At 36.0% G+C, this 23,489-nt stretch overlaps 2 protein-coding genes and 1 long non-coding RNA gene across 3 annotated transcripts; 1 reads left to right on the top strand and 2 right to left on the bottom strand.

Annotated features, from left to right (window-relative positions):
• Positions 1-235: 235 nt before the first annotated feature.
• On the bottom strand, positions 236-6,524 carry LOC128214583 (sterol carrier protein 2-like). The gene is made up of 7 exons (XM_052921135.1): positions 6,482-6,524; positions 5,230-5,367; positions 4,651-4,878; positions 3,762-4,179; positions 3,342-3,498; positions 1,933-2,134; positions 236-889 (listed from the first exon to the last, which is right to left on the bottom strand). Exons 2-7 carry the CDS (start codon positions 5,336-5,338, stop codon positions 717-719), a joined length of 1,287 nt encoding a protein of 428 aa, XP_052777095.1. The 5' UTR covers positions 5,339-5,367; positions 6,482-6,524; the 3' UTR covers positions 236-716.
• A 205-nt stretch (positions 6,525-6,729) lies between these two features.
• Positions 6,730-18,983, top strand: LOC128214584 (hydroxysteroid dehydrogenase-like protein 2). The gene is made up of 7 exons (XM_052921136.1): positions 6,730-6,833; positions 7,983-8,146; positions 8,369-8,582; positions 8,923-9,128; positions 12,427-12,624; positions 13,881-14,099; positions 18,112-18,983. Exons 1-7 carry the CDS (start codon positions 6,817-6,819, stop codon positions 18,351-18,353), a joined length of 1,260 nt encoding a protein of 419 aa, XP_052777096.1. The 5' UTR covers positions 6,730-6,816; the 3' UTR covers positions 18,354-18,983.
• Positions 18,984-19,291: 308 nt separating this feature from the next.
• LOC128212865 (uncharacterized) lies at positions 19,292-20,138 on the bottom strand. The gene is made up of 2 exons (XR_008257628.1): positions 20,010-20,138; positions 19,292-19,700 (listed from the first exon to the last, which is right to left on the bottom strand). It is a non-coding gene; the product is annotated as an uncharacterized LOC128212865 (long non-coding RNA).
• Between the last annotated feature and the right edge of the window lie 3,351 nt (positions 20,139-23,489).

The following is a 23,489-nucleotide window of genomic DNA, read 5'->3' as shown; positions in this document are numbered from 1 at the left end:
GGGTAGGGAAACTTCCAACAATCTATTTATTAATTGTGGCATTGTCATGATTACAATTATTATGCACCCCAAATCTAGCAAATTCTTTGATTTTCTACTTATATACATTTAACGATAAACAAAAAGCACTGAAGAGACTCTTTCACAATAAAATATTTATGTCGGTAAAATTCTATAAATAGCTTATGTTTTAAATGTTACATGATATCCCACAATAAAAAAATATTGACTTGACTTGAAAATAGTACAGAGCAAATTTTTTTATTCATATTGTGTTAAATTTACAACCAATTTCAAAGAAACATTGATAAAGACATAATCTAAACGTAAGGTTACAGAATTTTATACCTACATGTGCATACATGTGCGAGTTTTCTTTATCCCTGGTACTAAAAAATGCAGCGTGTTTGTAGTCCCAGAAAAGAAACCTTTAATTAAGCAAGAATTGGAATTGATTTACTAAAATAAAGTATAAATTAAAACATAAATTGTCTCTCTATATATTATACATATATTAATAGCATCAACATACCTTCATTTATCACTAATCTACACAATAAAACAAATATATACTTCATAACATATGGTGCAGTGAATTTTGATCACAATATCATACACAATTATGTCATGTTTCTCAAAGAACAGTCATACTGGTATATTGACAACTGTAATTTGCCATAAATACTGCTTAAAAACATTAAAAAAGTATTTTTTTATCACAGTCTAGCTTGTGCTTGGCGCCCGGTGGGTCGATACTGCTTGTAGAGCGTTACTACAGCAGCGCCACCAATGCCAAAGTTGTGTTGCATGGCAACCGAGGCTCCGTCAACCTGCCGCCTCCCACTCTCCCCCCGCAGTTGGGACACGAGCTCTGCACACTGTGCCAAACCTGCATGAAACAATTTGATTGAATGGACATAAATTGAAAAATTATATATATATGAATTATATATATATATATATATATATATATATATATATATATATATATATATATATATATATATATGGGTTTTCCAAATTTATCTAGCATGCACCATGAACAATGTCTTATTTTCTGCATGATTAACTAAGTGTTACCTCACAAAATTGTTTTTTGAATGATATTAAAAAACAACTAGACTTATCCCATGAGGAATGACTGCCCGCATCAGTTTTTTTTTAAATACCGCTTTGTGTATGATAATGTGGCATAGTATAAGATGATTCAAAGGAAAACAATAATTCCAATTTGCCATGGTCGACAAACAATATGTCTTACAATGCTGTTCATTGATATGATCAGTTTAGTTAAGCGACATCCTGGCATATGAATATTCCAAGGGCAGTTACTGTAACTTGCCAAAGTCAAAATTAACCAAACATATGCCTTGCACAACTTCATAATGGTACTTGTTACTTTGACTTATCATTAAGTAATTCCATGAATAACGTATAAACATAAAGAAGACTGTCAATTCATCAGGCAATAATCTATGTTGCCAAAGTCAACAAAAGTCAGGACGACCACCATTTTGACTTCTAAATTATACCCACTTGAAATAAGGTTTGCCGAGCTGTTATAATATTATAATACTATATATTAGTATATTTATAGATCAGTTTAGCGATGGCCAAAAAATTATCTAATTCTTCATTTATAATTACATAGAAAAGGTTGAATTTCTTGAGCTTCTATTGTAAAAAAGTAAAATCTATTTTATTATAGAGTATTGGTTTGTCCAACCTGGCTTTTTCAGGAACCATGTTTGGTCAGAAATAGAAAACAAATTATGTCCAAATACCAATAAAAAAAATACTTTGGACAAAAATCTGAAATTTTTGGTGCTCAAACCTGTTCAATTACCTTGAAAGAAAAATGGCTAATTTCTACTAAGCTGGAAATTTAACTTTAGTTGCTTCATGAATACAACCCCTGATTCCTTTGCTCACCTGTAGCCCCTATGGGATGCCCCTTAGACTCAAGGCCCCCAGAGGGGTTGACGACCCAGCGTCCCCCTAGAAGAAGCTGCTCCCCACCCGCACGATTCTGCCTCCATACCCCACTATGCAGTAGGTCTGCGCCTCGCCCCTCAGGCGCAAGTTGAAGTGCCTCATACATGAACAACTCATTGCATGAGAAACAGTCGTGTAACTGGAAGAATGGGGAAATAGATATTTTTTTAAATAATGCGTTTTTGCAAATAGATGTGCATTTAAAGCTGCACTCTCACAGATTGAAGGTTTTGACAACTTTTTTTATTTTTTGTCTTGGAACGAGCCAATTTTTGCAAAAATCCATGAAAACTAGGAAATATAAGACTACTGACAAAAAAAATAGATCACAGATTTTTATATTTAAGTTAAAAATTGATGTTTTATGCATTTTTCCTAAACTGTTAGTAACGGTTTATGCCATAAAACATTAATTTTCGAATGGAAATATGAAAATCTACGATCTGATTTTTTGTCAGCAATCTTATATTATTGGTTTGCAAATATTTACGCAAAAATTTGCTCTTGTCAAGACAAAAAATTAAAAAATTGTAAAAATGGTATATCTGTGAGAGTGCAGCTTTATTAAAGCCTTCTACTAATTATTTTTCAAGTTTCAAGCTTTAACTGAGACAAATGGTCATTAAAGTGTGAACACCGTAGTAGATCTTTAAATTAAAATTAATTCTGGTTGGTCTTTCACCAGATCTGCAGCATTCATTGAAGCACTAAAACTACATCAAAGGTCTACACTGTCTACATGCTTGCATCAAGGTCTGTATTCCAAATTGCATATCATACACAAATTGTGGATGCAGTTAATAAATTTTTTAACTTAGTAAGGCATTGCTGTTATCAGTATTGAAAATATTTATTTAATGACCGTGTCCACAGTTAATGGCCATGGGTGTTAAGGAACCAATTATATTGTCAACAGGCTTTACTGTATTAATGCAATGTCTTTAGGTTTACTAAAATCAAATGAGATGTTCATCAAAGCAGATCACAAACTGAAGCAGGGTCAAATTCCCTGTCTATAAAACAGATTCCTAAATAGTTAAGATGTATAACTGGAAATAACAAGTTTTGCAGGAAAATTTATTGTAAAATTGCTTTTTAATGATAGTTATAATAACTTTATTTTTTAAAGATATTACACAGAACTTCAGACTAATAAATTTACTGAACATTTTTCCTCATCTTTTTTATTACCAGTATATATTTTAATTCAGTCTTTATTATATAGGAGTACATTTTGTAGATCTTATGCCATGATAGTAAGTTGTATAATTGTTGATAAGATTGGTCCTTCATAAATACAAAGAAGTAATTTACATTAACATTCTTTAACAATAATTAACATATACCTCAATCACATCTACATCAGCAGGGGACATTTTGCTATCCAGGAAGCATTTCTCGGCCGCCTTGCGAGCCATACCCGCCCCAGACAGGTCCATGAAACTGCGACCAAACGAAGACGGCATGTCTGTCACCATGTTCTGGGCCACAATCTCCACAGCTCTGAAGAAATTTATATTAAAAAATGGATAATCATGATTGTTTGATAACTGCGTTGCTGAATGCATGATTCGATAGCTGTATAGCTGGCTGAATGTTGTATAATGCAATTGCTGCATTGAAAGCTGAGAGTAGCATGATGCAATAACTGTGTTACTGACTGTGTGTTGCATAATGGTATACCTGATTTGCTAACTGTGTGTTGCATCATGTGATAACTGTGTTGCAGGCTGTGTGTGTATGATGCGGTCACTTGGTTGCTTTACCTGTCTTGAAGGTTGTGTTTCAACACAAACTCCTCGCTACAAACAATGGCTGCTGCACCTCCATCTGCAACTGGTGCCGACATCCAGAACGTAATAGGGTCACAAAGCATCATCTTCCCTGAAATATCCTTCTTTGAAATCTCCTTAGATATTGAAGCATTAGGGTTATTTACACTCTGTTTGTGATTTTTATATGCAATTTCAACAAAGTCATCAACTGTCACTTGTGGATTTTTCTTCATGTATTCTCGCGCAGCATAAGCGTACAATTTAACGACGTCAGATGTCATGCTGTTCATTCTTGGCTGAATAAGGCCAGGCTTGGCGCCAATGTCAACCATGTGGTCCATGTGACGTTTCACTGGTGATGTCTTGTCTGTGTAACGCTCTGACAGGCCTCGTTCCATCTTCTCAAAACCTGGAAATGAAGGGATTCACAGTGGGCTGTGGAAACAGGGCCATTTTATCAATGAACTTAAGACAAAATATTGTAACTGCATAATTGCAGTTTGAAATAATGGTATTAACATAATTGTTATTAGATTTTTAACTGAAAAAATCAAGATATCCTACCACTTCATTATTAGAATTTGTTTCAAAATATATATAAATATTACTCAGGGATACTCATTCGAAAATGTTATTGAAAGTAATGATCATTACAAGAGGAACCAACGGTTCTTAAATTATCTGAAACAACCTCTTATAAAATGACATATCAAGATGCATGTAAAAGAAGGTTTCACAATGTTCTTCAAAACATACTTGATACATGTAAGAGTTAAGGCATGAACACAGTGTTATGCTGTGTTAAAATAATAAAAGAAAACTGGATTTGTGACCCTGATGAAACCATCTTTCCAGTATAGTGAAGAATTGTCTTCTCTACCTAGTGCCATTACACAGTCCTCCATGCCGCTCTGCACAAGCCGACGGGCCATCATGAGGGCCGTGGAGCCTGATGAGCAGTTGTTGTTTACATTGTATATGGGAACGCCTGACAGCCCCAGCTCATACACCGCCCGCTGACCGCTTGTTGGCTCCCCATAGCAGTAGCTCGCCACAACTGACTTGATCTGGTCATATGTGAGCCCAGCATCCTTCAGTGCTGCTGTACCTTTTCATTTTAAAAAACATGTACATGTATGTATGTATGTACAGATCCAGCACTTGTTGCTGCAATTGGGCAAAAACACAAAAAGTATTTCAGATAGAGTAGATGAACCTGCTACATACACATAAGAATGAACGTTCGCATAATTTACCAATATAAATTGAATATATTTAAGTTATGACCAACATGAAAGTTTTCACACAGTATGCCAATGACATGAATGGCAGGAACATTAAAGCTGATGATGAGAGCAATACCAATGCATGAATGACATAATATATATGCAACACATTTTTGTCCTTAAAAAACAGATGTGCTAATAGCAGATAAAAACCAACATGACAACAGTCTTACCAGCCTCTCTGCCCATATCTGGGTAGTCCCATTGTTTTGTCAGCGGCCTCTCAAACTTTGTCAGCCCCACCCCCACCACAAATACCCGACTACCGCTGGGTCCAGACATTCCTCAAACAGGTTGTCTTATTCAACAGCCTATAATAGAATTTCATCCATGATGATTAAAGTTAATAAGATCAAAAATGACATAAAAGAGGAATGATATCTCTGACATCATAAGATTCTTTGAAAATATTGGGACCATAGCCTTGAATTCAAGGCAACATTGTTATGTACATGTACATTGTGTACATGTATCTATACGATATGTACCATATATGTGTCAACAATAAGCCATCAGGGCGAAAGGTGTAAAATCACAAAAAAAATCAATGAGGGCCTTGATTAGTTGTAAATGATCTCCATAAAAACCTTCTGTATCACTTTGAATTATCTGCTGCATATTCAATATCATATTTACTAAGATTCAGATCACAAAAAAAAGATAAACTTTGTGACATAATGTGGAATTAAACACCAGTTATTACAGTGACTCCTTTTATAGCCTAAGGCCAATTAAAGGGCCTTGATTTCTAAAGACAAAGTGCCTCTCAGGATTGCCCTCCATACTTTTTTTAAATTTCATGACCTATAGTACAAGCAGGCAAAATATGGTGGTTCGTATTCCCTTTGCCCCAACTTTGCACATGCCCTGTAGAGTGTAGAGTAATACTGTCTAGCTATATTTTAACCAATATGGTATCACTGCTAAGTGTTACACTGTGTATGACTGAGGCGCAAGAGGTCACTAGTTATGAACACAGAGCACTTTCGCATGCTCTTGTAAAGATTGCCCAGAAGTTGTCAACACAATATTAGTATGGCCGGATTCGGAGAAGTCGTTCCAAGTATGTATATTCTTTAAAGCACCATACAACTGTAACCACGGCCCCAGGTCCGGAGGGAATGCCCCCGTTTGTCCCCTGCAGGGCGGAGATTTTATCTGGAATTAGCTGGACCGAAAGTCGAAGTCCCCGCTACGGAGGGCGTAGTTACAATTCACTGGTGCATAATTAAGTGTACTACATGACAAATTAACTGATTGTAAGAGGAGTACTAAAGACTGGTATTTACATCCAAACTGGTTGTAGACATGAGTTTCAAAATGAAACAACATTTTCAAATCTTGACCATGTCTTACTCTATGACAAATTACCAGATGACCTGTACTGTAAGTATATAAATAATAATTAAAAAAATATCATTCTACCTGACTGTCAACTGGAACGTTATAGATAATGACCCGACTCTTGCTAGTGGTCTCCCCTAAAAAATACGAAACATTAAACGAAAATAAAATATTGACGTTTAGATTAATAATGTGTAATATTAGAAGTGAAATAATAATTTATATATTTTCACTCTAAATTAGTCAGATAAACAAAAAATTATGACTAGAGTTTGGAAAAGTAGCATGAATTTATTGATTTTGGAAAGTAAATTCGTCTGAAATAATTGTACAATTATTAAACCGGCGAACGTTCTTAGGTAACCGGGACTAAAGTCTACCCCTTCTACCCGAAGTCCGCAAAAATTTCTATCAAGATGGCAGCAAACACAGGGTAATTTGCTTTTTCTTTGTGATTTTCGGAAATCCTTTGAGCAATCGTGACAATAAGGTCAACGAATTATATAACAATATCTGTGGTTTGTCAAGCACTTATAGTTATATCACCGTTTGTTCCACAAGCTGTCAAGCACTTATAGTTATATCACCGTTTGTTCCACAAGCCAAGGCAAGGGGGGTGAACTTAAGGGCATGTAAATACTGGTTTGTTTGTTATCAGTTTACCTTGTTTTTGTAGTATGAGTTAAGAACCGGGCTGCCTGATTAGTGCAATTGGTTAGAGCGCCTTGCTAGTGTTCCGGTGGGCATGAGTTGGAACACAGCAGTGGTTTCATCCTAACACGTATAGTTATAGGGAACTTCTTTTATCATTTGGATATTCATTTTGTTCCCTATCAACACGCCACAAGTCAACTGATTCATACCAATGTAAAATATATTCTTCGACTGTAACTCAACAATATTTAACACTGCATTAATAAATAAAAACACAAAAGTTACACATAAATTATTTGTAGCCAATACCTTTCTCTTATAACACCAAGTGTTTTATGAAACACAAATTCAGATCAATCTGTCAACAAAGCATCGCCATTTTTTAACTATCTAGCAGGTGCCTGTTATCTTTACACTCAATATTCTTAGCGCTGGGATCTGTCATTCTTGGTTTGGAAAACAACAAGTGGGATATGGACGCATAGAGTCATCAAAATAGAAATTGTCAAAAACTCTGAATCGGCTGTTTATAAGGACAAGTTTCATCCCAGGTTTACATTATTGGTGTCAAGAAAAGCGAAGTGCATCTTGTGAAGGTAGTCATTCTAAAATGCTGTCCAGGCTTCTCTTTTTTTTAATGATGTTTAGTCTGGACATCATTTAAAAAAAAAAGAAACCTGAACAGCATTTTAGAATGACTACTTGTGTAGGCTACAACTGAGCTTACTGGGAAGCTGGTGCTTACAATACATTTTATTCCCAAATCTTTTACACCAATTCAGACAATAAAAAGTTTATGGGACTGGAAAGACCTTTGTAATATTAGCGCATGGATCTAACCACTGAGCTTACTACAGCAGCTGGTTCTTACCAATTAACGCTATAGATAATTGTACTATTCAATGACATATATATGTATTCATAACAGGAAGCTTCTAGGTAAGACATTGTTTATCACCGGTGCAAGTCGGGGTATTGGTAAAAGCATCGCCCTGAAAGCCGCCAAGGATGGAGCAAACATTGTCATTGCTGCCAAGACAGGAACACCTCACCCAAAATTGCCAGGCACAATCTACACTACAGCTGCTGAAGGTCAGTTTCCCAATATGATTTTTAATTTTATTTTACACAATACAAATATATGAAAATTTGATTTTCTCCCTTAAACCAACTTAAACTTCTTGATTTTTCATGATAGTTGTTAAAATGGTTATGAATTTCACTCTGAGTCTTTGAGTTTCATCATGATCTATCCTAGTTTTAACTTGACTTTTTATCATTGCTTTGTTTTAATTTTCCAAATGGCTCTTTCAGTTGAAGCAGCTGGTGGAAAGGCTCTGGCGTGTCTTGTGGACATAAGGTTTGAGGATGAGGTAGAGCGTGCTGTGGAATCTGCTGTAGAGAAGTTTGGGGGAATCGACATACTTGTTAACAACGCGAGCGCCATCAGCCTGACGGGAACTTCCGCCACACCCATGAAGAAATATGACCTCATGAATGGAATAAACGGGAGAGGAACGTATCTCTGGTCAGTTTTTTCGCTTGACTATTTACCCCCACACTCGCAGCGACATTGCAGCATTTGATTAAGTTTTGCCTTATCTTTCTGATAAAATATGACTTATTTGTTGGAATCTGCATGAGGAAAGTTATGGTTTTATAATGACTTTTTATCATTTTATTGAAGCAAAAGGCTTGAACATAGATTAAATTAACGATTTGCTTTAAAATATTTATGTCACAATACTTACAAAACATACACATGATGCATACACCATAATGACATGTGTAAAGGAAAGAGAGTTGTATAAAATTAAAACAAGTAATGTGGTGTCAAAAAACTTTTACTCTCTCTGTTTTGATGATAGTTCACGCGTGTGCCTGCCGTACCTGAAGAAGAGCAAGAGCCCCCACATCTTGAACATCAGCCCGCCCTTAAACATGAACCCAAAGTGGTTCAAGGGCCATGTGGCATACACTATGGCCAAGTATGGCATGTCCATGTGTGTCCTTGGAATGTCAGAAGAGTTCAAAGACGAAGGCATTGCTGTTAACGCTCTCTGGCCAAGAACTGGTTAGTGAAGTGTCTTTTATTTAATAGTGAACTGTGCATGAAGTCCTTCCTATGTTATTAACAAAAAATGATAATTATAATGACAGACTGTCTTCAAAATTTCATCCAATAGTCGAAATTAGCATAAGCCTGCAAGCCCTGACTGGTAAAATGCTTTCAGGGCTTGCTTAAATTCTTGGTATTATACAGGAGGGCTTGTTCAAAAATGTAATGCCAAGCAGTAGTATATGAACTCAGGCTTGCTTATAAAAAAAAACTTATTTCGATGACTGTCAGCATCATTGTTAATAATAATAAGCTTTCTTCTTTGTGCATTGAGTCTCCTTTCATAAAGTTATCTTGTGTTCACTGTCATTGACAGGAATTATAAGTTAATTTTAAATATAGGTTGAATAAAAATGCAACAACAAGAATAACACAAATTTTATACCAAGAGCACCTGCCAATAGTAGTTACAATAATCAGTTACAGTATGTGGAACAAGTATGCAGAGGATAATGAGTTGAATACCCTTAAATAAATTATGCACATATTATGAAGTAGCGGTAAGTAAAAAGATACAAGATATAAGTTATAAGAAAATTTAGTTTACATCGGATATACATAAATTACAACACTAGCTCAAAGAGCTATTTTCCGAAAAAATGCAAATCAAATAAAATAAATTATGCAACGCAGAACCTGTAAGATAATAAATGCATTCAAATAAGATAAAAACAAACAAGCAGAGCCTCTGTTTTTCTATCTTATTATGCCATATCAAATTTTATAGATTAAAAAAAACAAGATTAGCTTCCATATAATCTCATACAAAATACCAGAGGCTTTTTGTTTTATTTTAAAGTGAATATGTTACATTTTACAAGGTGTATAGATCAGCTTGAATATTCATATTTGATAGGGGGCCAAGTCATCTGCATGCTATACATGTTTAAGGACAATAAATCTGCATGAACAATATATATTGTGGTATGTAATTACTGCCCTTGTCTCCTGTAATATTTCATTGGTAATGCACAAGTCAATTGTAACCACGCCCCCCCCCCCCCAGGTCCAGGGGGTATACCGGGGATAGCCGGGGAAATGGGCTGTGTTTTTACCTTCCATGTGACCCCGCAGTCCCGGGTGAATGCTGTGGTTTTGTCTTCACGCCAAATATAGCTGGGAATGGGCCTTACCTAGAGTCCCTGGGGTGCGGGGGCTTTTGGCAGGGGTTTCACCATCAGTTTGTCCCTGCCAGGTGGGGATTTTGCCTGGGCTTGGATGGACCGAAAGTCAAAGTCCCCGCTATTCCCCGGACCTGGGGGGGGAGTGTGTGGTTACAATTGACTGGTGCATAATGCTTTTACACCCCAATTTCACAGCAAAGAAATGTGCATTCCATGATTGAATTCCATGTACAAACATTCTCCCTGTGTTTCAGTTTAATCAATAATTTGATCTGGAAAAAAGTACTGTCTTATAGATTTAAGCTAATTTTACGTAGTTTTACGCAAGGTTTAGATAAAGCATAAATTTATATAATAATTATAAGTCTTATATTTATAAAAAGATAAATAAAATATTATTATATTTCTTTTACTGTCATAATAAATACAATATAATTTGGTTGATTGAATTTTTTTGGTTGTCAGTTGTGACTGTCTTATTTATTGATTGAAGAAACTTCTTGTAAAAAAAGAAAGTTCTTATTTTTTTAATTAATTAAAAGAATACTAGACATACAATAAACATGGTTAAAGATCTTTAAATGTCAACATCTTTCTTAGAAAGTACATAAAATAATGTTGTAAATTCTAATTTCTCAGTAAAGCAGACATCTTTAATGAATATACATTTTGCTTTCACTGGCCATCGACGGTATATCCATTTTTATATTTATTTCACTCTAGGGAATGTTTAATGCCCTTATAACAAGATCAAGCTGCGCACACTATTTTCGTTTTTCATTAATTTCCGTAAGATATACTTCTTTAGTTTTTTATACTTCATATATATGAATTATCTTTATGCTTATCACAATAAACCTTTTTGCTTTTTTTAAAATTGAATTTAAGTATGCATTTTGCCATTAAAATAAGCTACTTAAGCCTGTTAAGAATTTCGAGAAACTGGGCCCTCACTGGCCCCAATTTCTCGAAAGTTCCTAAGCTTAACAGGCTTAAGTTGCTTATTGCATTTAGCCAAAATACATATTTCAATTGAATTTTGATAAGTGAAAAATGGTTTATTGTGATAATCGTAACGATAATTCCTATCTTGAAAATAAAAACATATAAAGGTCAGAATATAACACGCAAAATATTGAAAGACAAAAATAGTGGATTTAGCTTTATCTTGTTATAAGAGACTTAATAAGTTTCGAGAAATTGGGGCTAGGTTATCAAGTTCATGAAATTGACAGTTTTAGAAAAGAAAAAAATGTGTAAATAAATTGCACAATTTTATGACTTGAAAAAAGGAAATAAAAAATAACAGCTTTTGTATGGAAGAGATGGTGTTTTCTTAAGAAAGAACTTTAACACATTCTTTCTGTCTATTTTTTTAAGCAATCTTGTACATTTCATTGAACAATTGGAATTTCCATTTTAATCATAATGACACATTCTAACCAATCCAAAAGACCCCGGCCTTATTCCCTAAATATTGAGAAAAGTTTTGATAATCTTGTTTATTTCATTTAAATATCTTTACCAATAACCTAGCCTTTTTGCTTACTTGTATTTCAGAATTGTTTTTTGCTTAGATATAAATTACATTGTCTGAAAGAAGCAAGTTCTTTTGAATATGAGTGTGATGTAGTAGTACTGGTGTCTTTCCCTCAACCAGGAAATTGTATATTTGATTTGAGCCCGGTTGACCTCCAGCAGCATTGTCCCTCGACTTCACAAAAAGGACACTGGCAGAAAACAGATTTAAAAGGGATGCTTATTAATTCACAATCAAACCTTAAAGCTGCACTCTCACAGATTGAAAGTTTTATATATTTTTTTATGTTTCGTCTTAGAATCAGCTAATTTTGTTACCAATGCCTTCAATTCAGTCATATAAGATATAACAGATCTCAATTATTTGGGAAACTGCCGAAAATAAAGTGTTAGTAACGCTCTTAGCCATCAATTTTCAAACGTCAATATGAAAATTGTGATCTGCTCTTTTGTCAGCAGTCTTATATCACTGAGTTCAAGACATTTATACAAAATGAAAAGAGAAAAAAAAGTCGTCAAAACAATCAATCTGTGAGAGTGGAGCTTTAATAATTTTGTAAAAAAATAAATAGTCTTATTGTATACTGCAGGCATCTATACAGCAGCAATGCAGATGTTGGGTGGAGGTGATGAGATTGCTGCCCAGTGTCGTAAGCCCGAGATCATGGCAGACGCCGCCTACTGGATGATGTGCCAGGGGAGTGATTTCACGGGCAACTTTGCCATTGACGATGAGATCCTAGTCAATGCGGGCATCCATGATATGGACCAGTATTCCTGTATTCCAGGTGAGTTGTGTGTTAAATGATTCATCAGATATGATCATGCTGATGAAATGTGTCTTTTTGGGCACTGCTTTTATTTTCTTATGAATAACTGCTTCAAAAGACTGTCAAGTGTCCCGGGATAATTCATTAGTAGAAGATTGGTATGGTGTGTCCTGGGTGGAATTACTTGCCTTGTCTGTGTCATAATGGTAATAAAAAAATATACTAGTAGTTCACCCATGTAGCCCTTGGCATTATAGCATACTTAGTATCAATACACTACTTTGAAAACCCCAGGAAAGATGTTCCCTGTGTATCATTGCTTTACTCTGGGCACTTTTAATAACCAAAAGATCTGTTAAATAAGGTCAAGGTTATTTCATTTAGACCATCTTCCATGTGTATAACTCTGTCGTTCTGTCAGCATGATATTTAAGACCAGTGTAAATATGGATCCCCTCCATTCAAAAACTAGATCATTAGGTAAAATATTAAAACAGACCTTTGTGTTAAGTTTCTTATTCCTTTCATAAATTCCACAGTGTTTAGCCAATCTTCAATAAACTCAGAATATTTCTCACCATGATATTTAGGACCAGTGTGATTATGGGTCAAGTCGGGTCAAAAACTAGGTCAGATAAGTGTAAATATGGGTTATGTTGGGTCAAAAACTATGTCAGATAAGTGTGAATATGGGTTATGTCGGGTCAAAAACTATGTCAGATAAGTGTGAATATGGGTTATGTCGGGTCAAAAGCTATATATGTAGGTCAAATAAGTGTGAATATGGGTTATGTTGGGTCAAAAACTAGGACAGATAAGTGTGGACATGGGTTATGTTGGGTCAAAAGCTAGGTCAGATAAGTGTGAATATGGGTTATGTCGGGTTAAAAACTAGGTCAGATTAGTGTGAATATTGGTTATATCAGATCAAAAGTAGGTCAGACAAGTGTGAATATTGGTCAGCAGCATTTACTCTTTCCTCTATAAAAACACATCCTGCTGCAAAATTTCATTTGTCAAAATGAATTATTTTGTCTTTAATGAGGTTGCTGTATGAACCCCTTGTCTCAGTAGTTTTATCAAGGATTTTCCAAATAATTTGAAATACTCCTAAATGGTGACAAGAATCTCTCCACTAAATATGATCAAAAAAGGAGATGAAATAATAAATTGCATTAAACTACCGTACATAAAAACTCATTATTTTAAATGAAATATTCAAATGTACACAGCTTGACTACCGTATTTAATATTAATAACTCTATGTTTTATAGGTAGTACCAACTTGCTTCCGGACTTTTTCCTGGATGAGGGCCCTGAGGTTCTACAGCAGAAAATCTTGGATGCTGGGGGCAAGCCAGCATTCATGACAGGCAGCGGGGCTAAGCCCCAGGGGAGTGGGGACTCAGCGAAGGTGTTCACACAGCTAGAGGCCCTTATGTCAGAGGATATGGTCAAGTCTATTGGAGGAGTCTTCCAATTTAACCTGCAGGGTTAGACATCTCTTCGACTTCATGTAGATTTACATGTTTTAAGCATCTTGATTAATCAAGTGATATAACTCTACCTTGAATGTAATATTAATTTTACCCCTTTATTTTCTACTATAAAATACAGGTTTAGGTTTTGCATGGAAGCAGGTGTAGTCAATAAGTCAGCAGCTACTTTATGTATTGCATTGAAACTTAAAACAATCAAGTATGATCACTCTTGCATATTATGTGAATTTTTGCCCCCTTTTTTATATTTAAAAATGATGGTTTAAGTTTTGCATGTTATCTAATTTTACATTGACCCATGCATGTTTCATCAAATATTGCAATCCTTACACTTGAAAACGGCGTAAAAGTTGATTGCCCTGTCTCTGTAACAACTCCTGTTTTGATTGAGTAAATTTTTGCTTGAACTGTTTTTTTGGGTTCCTATCAAACTTTTGCTGAAAAAGTATGATGGACACCTGACAAGGAGGTTCTGGATTCCATTCATGAAATTTAGTGTCCTCGGGATCCCAGGACACTGTTAAGTGTTGAACGCTGTAGTAGGTTCTATTTGTTTCTTATTTTTAGCTCGACTATTCGAAGAATATGGAGAGCTATACTACTCACCCAAGCGTCAGCGTCGGCGTCACCCCTTGGTTAAGGTTTTGCGTGCAAGCACACATAGGTTAATATCTCAGCGACTAGTTGAGGTATTGCATTAAGACTTGATACAATGGTACTCAACCATCCAACCTACTTAATTAACCAAATTAGATAACTCTACTTCATACATGCCATATTTTCTGGAGACCATTCAGGGGGATTTGTTCAAAAGTCTGAAAATTCAGGGGGATTTTGGTAGTATTCAGGGGGATTTTTTAGCAGATCTAATTTGGCAAAATTTCGAAGTATTTTAAGATGCAAGTACAAAAAAAACAACAAATTGCCATAATTTTGAAAGGCTCCCGAGGGGATTATGTCCACAATTTAAGGGGATTTTGGTCACATACCAGGGGATTTTCATCATCGCCATGTAGCATTACGGACATGACACACATGCCAATTCACCTTGTTTACCCCTTTTTCCAGCACTTCATCTATATTTTTATAAGACACAACCATATTGCATAATAAAATCACTCGCTTGCAAAATAGAATACTTCACAGAAAAATATGTTTCAGAGACAATTTAATGTGCTTACCTTCTTCTAAAATTGGATACAAAATTTGCAGCCTATGATCATAAATGATGACTTTCAGACTAAGAGAGAGAATGGAATGAATTATCAATATTTTTCATTTCAATTCCCAAATAGTCAGAATTGTTTGCTTCTGATAAAAAGCAAACGCATAATTTATTAAGTTCATAAACATATCTTCTTTTGGCATTCATAAAAAACAAAAAACAAAAACAACATCACCATAATAAATAAATAAAAGTCATTTCATCCGAATTGTCTACTTTCAGTTTCTCTTCTGGAAGTTCTGTTATTTTCCGATATTTGCGATGAAGGTCAATGTCATGTATGTAAACATATTAGTGAGGCATAACAAAGAACAGCATTGTCTATTAGTTATTTTAATCCTTTTCTTTACTGAATAATTTACAGTCACCTTTAAATTATTAATTCTTTTGATGACAATGACACATGTTATGAAGAACGCTTTAATTTGTTACATCCTCTCTGATTGGATAAAAATTATAGTTTTAACCAATGAAAATCGACCTTTTATCTGACTAGTCTAATTGACATTTCTTACGCAAATTCTGTCACTTTCAATCAAAACAATGCATGAAATGTGCCCTGCTGATTTATTAAGTGTCACCCAATAGGTGTTGTTAAAACACACCATCAGTTGATAATCCAATTAAGCTTCAGGACAGGAAGGGCATTATAACTGTAAACAGGCATATATAATTAAACCCTGTGATAAATTTGCGTAATTTTAAACACTTTTTAATTCCGGGGGATTTTCATCCCCCTCCGGGAGACCGGGGGATGGGTCGAAATTCCGGGGGATTTTATCCCCCTCCGGGGGATATGGCATGTATGCTACTTTGCATTTAATGCCAATAAAAGGCCTTTATTATTCGACTTAGAAATTCTGGTTAAGGTTTTGCATGTAAGCACACATAGGTTAATATCTCAGCAACTGCTTGAGGTATTGCATTAAGACTTGATACAATGGTACTCAACCATCCAACCTAGTTAATTAACCAAGTTTGATAACTCTATTTTGCATTTAATGCCAATAAAAGACCTTTATTATTATTCGACTTAGAAATTCTGGTTAAGGTTTTGTGTGCAAGCACACATAGGTTAATATCTCAGCAACTACTTGAGGTATTGCATTGAGACTTGATACATTGGTACTCAACCATCCAACCTACTTAATTAACCAAGTTAGATAACTCTAGTTTGCATTTAATTCAAATAATAGGCCTTTATTATTCGACTTAGAAATTCTGGTTAAGATTTTGCGTGCAAGCACACATAGGTTAATATCTCAGCAACTACTTGAGGTATTGCATTGAGACTTGATACAATGGTACTCAACCATCCAACCTAATTAATTAACCAAGTTCGATAATCTACTTAGCATTTAATGCAAATAATTGCCCTTTAATTATTCGACTTAGAAATTCTGGTTAAGGTTTTGCGTGTAAGCACACATAAGTTAATATCTCAGCAACTTCTTGAGTTATTGCATTGAGACTTGATACATTGGTACTCAACCATCCAACCTACTTAATTAACCAAGTTAGATAACTCTAGTTTGCATTTAATTCAAATAATAGGCCTTTATTATTCGACTTAGAAATTCTGGTTAAGGTTTTGCGAGCAAGCACACATAAGTTAATATCTCTGCAACTACTTGTGGTATTGCATTGAGACTTGATACAATGGTACTCAACCATCCAACCTACTTAATTAACCAAGTTAGATAATATACTTTGCATTTAATGCAAATAATTGCCCTTTATTATATGACTTAGAAATTCTGGTTAAGGTTTTGCGTGTAAGCACACATTATTTTAATATCAAAGCAACTACTTGTGGTATTGCATTGAGACTTGATACAATGGTACTCAACCATCCAACCTACTTAATTAACCATGTAAGATAACTCTAGTTTCATTTAATGCAAATAATTGCCCTTTATTATTCAACATAGAAATTCTGGTTAAGGTTTTGCGTGTAAGCACACATAGGTTAATTTCTAAGCAACTACTCGATGTATTGCATTGAGACTTTATAGAAAGGTATTCAACCACTCAACGTAATTTGAATAACCAAGATATATAACCTGTATTTTGCAAGTAATTGCCCTTTATTATTAGACTTAAAAAATCTGGTTGAAATTTTCCATGTAACCACATTTATGTTACTATCTCAGCACATCATGAATTGCATTGAAATCTAATCTAACAGTGATCCATGCATGTTTGGCCAAAACTTTTTAATCCTTACACTGAAAAGCGGCGGAATAGTCGAGCGCGCTGTCTCTGTGACAGCTCTTGTTATAGCTTTCAAATGCCCAGTTTTTTTCTTAGAATGGAATTTACTCCATAAACCCTATGTTCTAGTACCAAAAATAGTAAGAGAATTATATCATCGCGATCTAAGTCAGTAATTGGAAACCCAATTCCTTAAATAATGTGGGAAACTTGTCTGAATTTGTATTTGGTTATTGTATTTTTGAGATACTTCATACTTTTTCAATATCTTTTTTTATTTATTTTTTAAAATCAGCTTGATTGACCTTTAAAATCCTCTTATTTGATTAAAAAAAATCCATATGCGTTGGCTTTTGTACCTCCAAATACTGTTTGTTTTGCTTATTATTTGGTTTAAAGAATAATATGCACGTTATGAATGTTCATATGTACTGATGTTGAATTAAAACTAAATATAGCATTATGGATGATATAATCTTTAATAATAGAAGTCTATTAGATTTTTCATTATGTTCTATGTAAAAACTATTTTTTTAATTATTTTAAATAACTGACGATATCTTGCAGGAGCTGAGGATGGTATATGGTACGTGGACCTGAAGAACGGCACTGGGACCGTGGGGAAGGGACCGCCACCCACAGAGGCTGGATGTACCATGACCATGGACAGTGATGACTTCATTAAGATGTTTGCTGGCCAACTGAAACCTACTTCTGCCTTTATGATGGGAAAACTCAAGATTAAGGGGGACATGGCATTAGCCATGAAACTGGAAAAGCTAATGGGCAAAATGAAGTCAAATCTTTGATCTCTGGGACTGGTAATGATAGGATTTACAGTCAGATAAAAGTGAACATATACATATTATAAGTACATGTATGAAGTATTTTACATGTATCAAGTTGTGATAAACTATGGGCAATCTTATAATGTCTTCTATTTAAATGTTTGGTTTCAAATCTCAGTCTAAATGCAGTCAAAGATGAAACAAGTTCATGTACACATAGGTTCATTTGTTTCGTGAGAATTCAACGTTATATAAATTATTTTATTGTCGTACTGGATTCACATTTTATGATTTAAAATCAGGTTGTAAACTCAGTCCCTATGTCAGTGATTTTCTGTTCAGTGTATAGGCAGCGAAAGGCCTCAGAATGTCAGAGGGGAGATTTTGTTGTCATTCAAAAATGTCATTACTGTATTAACTATCAAACATATAAAATTGGGTCGACTGTTCAGAACTTTGTTAAAGTTAACAATGATGTTAACGTCATCGTTGTTTACTTTCAATTGTATTCTCCTCATCATATATGATCATTATTTTTTGTATTATTGGGAAGAATGTAATGCACATGTATTAAGGGATTCTGCATAATTGTTATTTGAAGACAAATGAGTTCATTTCATTATGGTATGAAAATAAAAAGTATTTACTATTCATGCAGTTGTTGATTATTTCATATCTGTTATTGATTTCTGATATTATATTGTGATGAAAGCTAGAATCACTTATTAGTCCGTTTCTTCAGTAGAAACCAGTACTTGTTTTCAATTTGAGAGGCAATGAGAAAGTATCCATGTTGGGGATCGTGTTGGGGATTGAACTCGCAACCTTTAGCGTGATAAGCGGACACATAAACGCTAGAGACACTGTACCGAATCTTTATCACCTGGACGCTCGTCCTACATGTACACTAGCACTAATATGGATACAACCAAGGCCACATCAAAGAGAAAAGAAAAAAAAATCTTTTCAAGCTTTATTAAGAAATCATGAATGATAATTGAAAACATGATTATGTCCATTGCATAAAAAGGCATTTATAGAATATCTCACACACAATTGAAATTCAATGCTAGTAAAAAGTCTGACTGATCTTATGTTTTGACATAATGAGTACACAAGTGCATGCGTTGAACAGAAAACGACATCTTCGTTAATCAGAACTTCCGCCACTGCCCCCTGTCTTACTTCCGCCGCCACCACCTCCGCCTGATCCAGCCGCGCCGCCCCCACCTCCACCACCTCCAAACATTCCACCTCCTCCTCCACCGCCGCCGCCTCCCTGGGATCCAGCACTCCCACCGCCGCCACCTCCTCCATTTCCTTCACCGCCTCCGCCACTCGTTCCTCCACTATTACCCATGATCGTTACTAAAAATATACATCGTCGTAATCATCTGCAATGCCCAATAATCCAAATTCATGGCACAAGTTTGAATTGACAGAATATTTCGGGGCGCCATTTACAATGTTCACAAGTTTACAGCTATACATGATTGCTGTACATTAGTTTAAAAAACAACAGACAAATAACGGTTCTTCATTGTTTCTTAACATAAATATTCATTAACGGAAATAGAAAGTAAACGATATCATTATTTTTATTCTGTTAGTATCGCGGAATATCAAATAATTATTATCCTATTATCCTTTACTACAAGAACTTCAAATAATACAAACTTTTAATCTGTTTTTTGTTCTCTTTTATTCAATACGGACCTTTCTTTAAGATTGTCTACTCAGAATAACTTTTGTTCCAAAGCCAAATTTGATTTCCTGATTTTCGCCAATCCTAAATTTTGATAAAAAGAAAGCGAAACTACAATAAAAGAAAAAGGAAAAACGTTAATTTAGTTTAAACATATTTTATTCATCAATACATGTCAAATACAATGTAAATCAAATACAAGTACAAATGTTATGAAAAGGATGAGAACGAAAGATAAATAAATCTTATAATGTTCTTCTCCAAAACGTTAATTTGGGATTCTACTTTCGGTTTATTTATAAACACGTAAAAATATAATATTGACAATAACATATGTTTAAGTATTTTGTTTCTTTAATAATTTATTTGATTTTGTATATTATCATGACTTATTAATAACATATGACTTTTTTTTTCTTTTTTGGTCAAGTTTCAAAGATTTTCTCGAGCAGGAATTCATTTGTACATATCTCCTGACAGTCACAGAAAATGATTAAAATAAGTATGCTAATTTACGTCTTCAACTCTTGACAATAGCAAAACGTCATAGTATATATATCAAATATTTGTTGACAATATTGGGTGGTCCGTACGGCATGGGTTACCGATCTATCCCTCCCATGCCTATAATTAGACTTCTCCTTTTGCACTAGTGGGGCGTTCGTAAGGCACGGGTCGCCTTCTTTTGACCTCTCATCTTGCACTAGTGGACGGTCCATAGGGCACGGGTCGCCCTCATTTGACTTCTTATTTTGCACTAGTGGGGCGTTCGTACGACACGCGTCGCCTTCATTTGACTTCTTATTTTGCACTAGTAGGGCGTTCGTACGGCACGGGTCGCCTTCATTTGACTTCTCATTATGCACTAGTAGGTGGTCCATAGGGCACGGGTCGCCTACATTTGATCCCCTATCTTGCACTAGTGGGGCGCCCGTACGGCACGGGTCGCCTGCATTTGACCCCCTATCTTGCACTAGTGGGGCGACCGTACGGCAAGGGTTGCCTGCATTTGACCCCCTATCTTGCACTAGTGGGCTGTCCGCACGACATGGGTTGCCTGCATTTGACCCCCTATCTTGCACTAGTGGGCTGTCCGCACGGCATGGGTTGCCTGCATTTGACCCCCTATCTTGCACTAGTGGGGCGTCCGCACGGCACGGGTTGCCTGCATTTGACCCCCTATCTTGCACTAGTGGGTTGTCCGCACGGCATGAGTTGCCTGCATTTGACCCCCTATCTTGCACTAGTGGGCTGTCCGCACGGCATGAGTTGCCTGCATTTGACCCCCTATCTTGCACTAGTGGGGCGTCCGCACGGCATGGGTTGCCTGCATTTGACCCCCTATCTTGCACTAGTGGGTTGTCCGCACGGCATGGGTTGCCTTCATTTGACCCCCTATCTTGCACTAGTGGGGTGTCCGCACGGCACGGGTCGTCTGCATTTGACCCCCTATCTTGCACTAGTGGGGTGTCCGCACGGCACGGGTCGCCTTCATTTGACCCCCTATCTTGCACTAGTGGGGTGTCCGCACGGCACGGGTCGCCTGCATTTGACCCCCTATCTTGCACTAGTGGGGTGTCCGCACGGCACGGGTCGCCTGCATTTGACCCCTATCTTGCACTAGTGGGTTGTCCGCACGGCATGGGTCGCCTTCATTTGACCCCCTATCTTGCACTAGTGGGTGGTCCGCACGGCATGGGTCGCCTTCATTTGACCCCCTATCTTGCACTAGTGGGGTGTCCGCACGGCACGGGTCGCCTGCATTTGACCCCCTATCTTGCACTAGTGGGGTGTCCGCTCGGCACGGGTCGCCTGCATTTGAACCCCTATCTTGCACTAGTGGGGCGTCCGTACGGCAGGGGTTGCCTACATTTGACCCCATATTTTGCACTAGTGGGGCGTTCGCACGGCATGGGTTACCAGTCTTTCCCTTTTAGGCCTAAATGACCTCTCAGTTTGCAGGACTAAATTAAATCAGATCTTGAATTGTTCATACAAGTTTCTCATTTACTTCCCTGGTCAGAATTTATCGAACAATTTGATATCCCTTATAACAAAGTCAAGTTAAGCACACAAGTTAAATTTTTGGTACGTGTTCAGTTTTTTCACTATAAAGAGTTTTGAGACTTTTAAAGGAATTTATCAGTGTGTTAATAACGATATATATTTTTCTTGTTTCATAAAATCAAGTTCAAGGAAGCAGTTTGGCTAAATAAAAATAAGATGCTTGACCTTATTATGGTAAAGACTTTTTAAGTTCGAAAATCAGTCGGTTTATAAAGGTCATATTCCTAGTATATACGCTTTTTTACTGATGTTTGAAATGGTGTTGGTCTTGGACATCCCGGATGAATTATTAGTGAATGGAAGTCTAAGAAGCTTGGACATTTCCCTCCTATCTCGCACTCTCTGGTGACTCGTTACTCATCGTCTCTCACCAAACCATCACTGACGGCCAATCTCTCATTCCGGGGAACGCTAAGACAATCTAATATCCACAAAACAAATTGTCTATTCATTTAATTAAATTCTATCAACGTAAAGAAAACGTATTTATTCCCAAGATTCAATTACAATTCGTAATAACACGAATGTTTTGCATCTTACGAACAAGTTTCCCTAATTGTGTTTTTAGACAAACGTAAATTACAGCTTTAATGACTGTAAATTGTCCGGTTAGAGTAGTGGTTAGCGCACTCGCTTCTCACCTAGACGACCCGGGTTTGATTCCCGGTCTCGGCGCATGTGAGTTTGTTAAGTGGTCACCAAACCGGACAAGTGGGTTTTCTCCGGGTACTCCCCCACAACACAAGACAACTCGCGCAATAAAATCGTGCCTACGAGAGTGACTTAGTATAAGCTATCATAACTTATCGTTGTAAAATATATAATGTTTAAACTAATGACCATAAATTGGTTCTTCATTAAATGGTGTTCCTACTTTCTTAAATGTTCCAGATTAGTAATTCAAACGATGCTGAAAAGAAAATGGATACGCATCAAGTTGTATTACCAGGTCGTTAAATTCTGAACATAATCCGTACATTTTAGTAAATATGGACATCGACATTCTTCAAAGAGTTCCTCTGGCCAGATTTGCATTAGTCGGAACATATTGTTAAAAGTAAAATATGCTTTATTTACATACATTTAACATTTTGCATTTTTTGACTCCATGAGTTCAACACCATGAAGTGGAGGTAACCCACTGAGTTCATCGCCCGGCATCGGGCAACAGCAAGCACATTTTTAGAACGACCATATTATTATCAGGACGATAAAAATGCGTTTTAATTTTTGATATATACACTATCTTATAAGTGTGCAGGTTTAAATATGCACAGAACTGAGAGAATATTTGTTTGATTTTGCAGGAATCTGCCGGAAATAGAGCCGAGATATTGCATGATTTTTTGTTGACTTTAGAACAGAATCTAGTCATTAATTTCGAC

This window comes from Mya arenaria, chromosome 13, assembly GCF_026914265.1.
Source record: "Mya arenaria isolate MELC-2E11 chromosome 13, ASM2691426v1".
Lineage (NCBI taxonomy): Eukaryota > Metazoa > Mollusca > Bivalvia > Myida > Myidae > Mya > Mya arenaria.
Note: the sequence above shows the minus strand (reverse complement) of the source record. Positions and strands in the feature narration are given on the sequence as shown.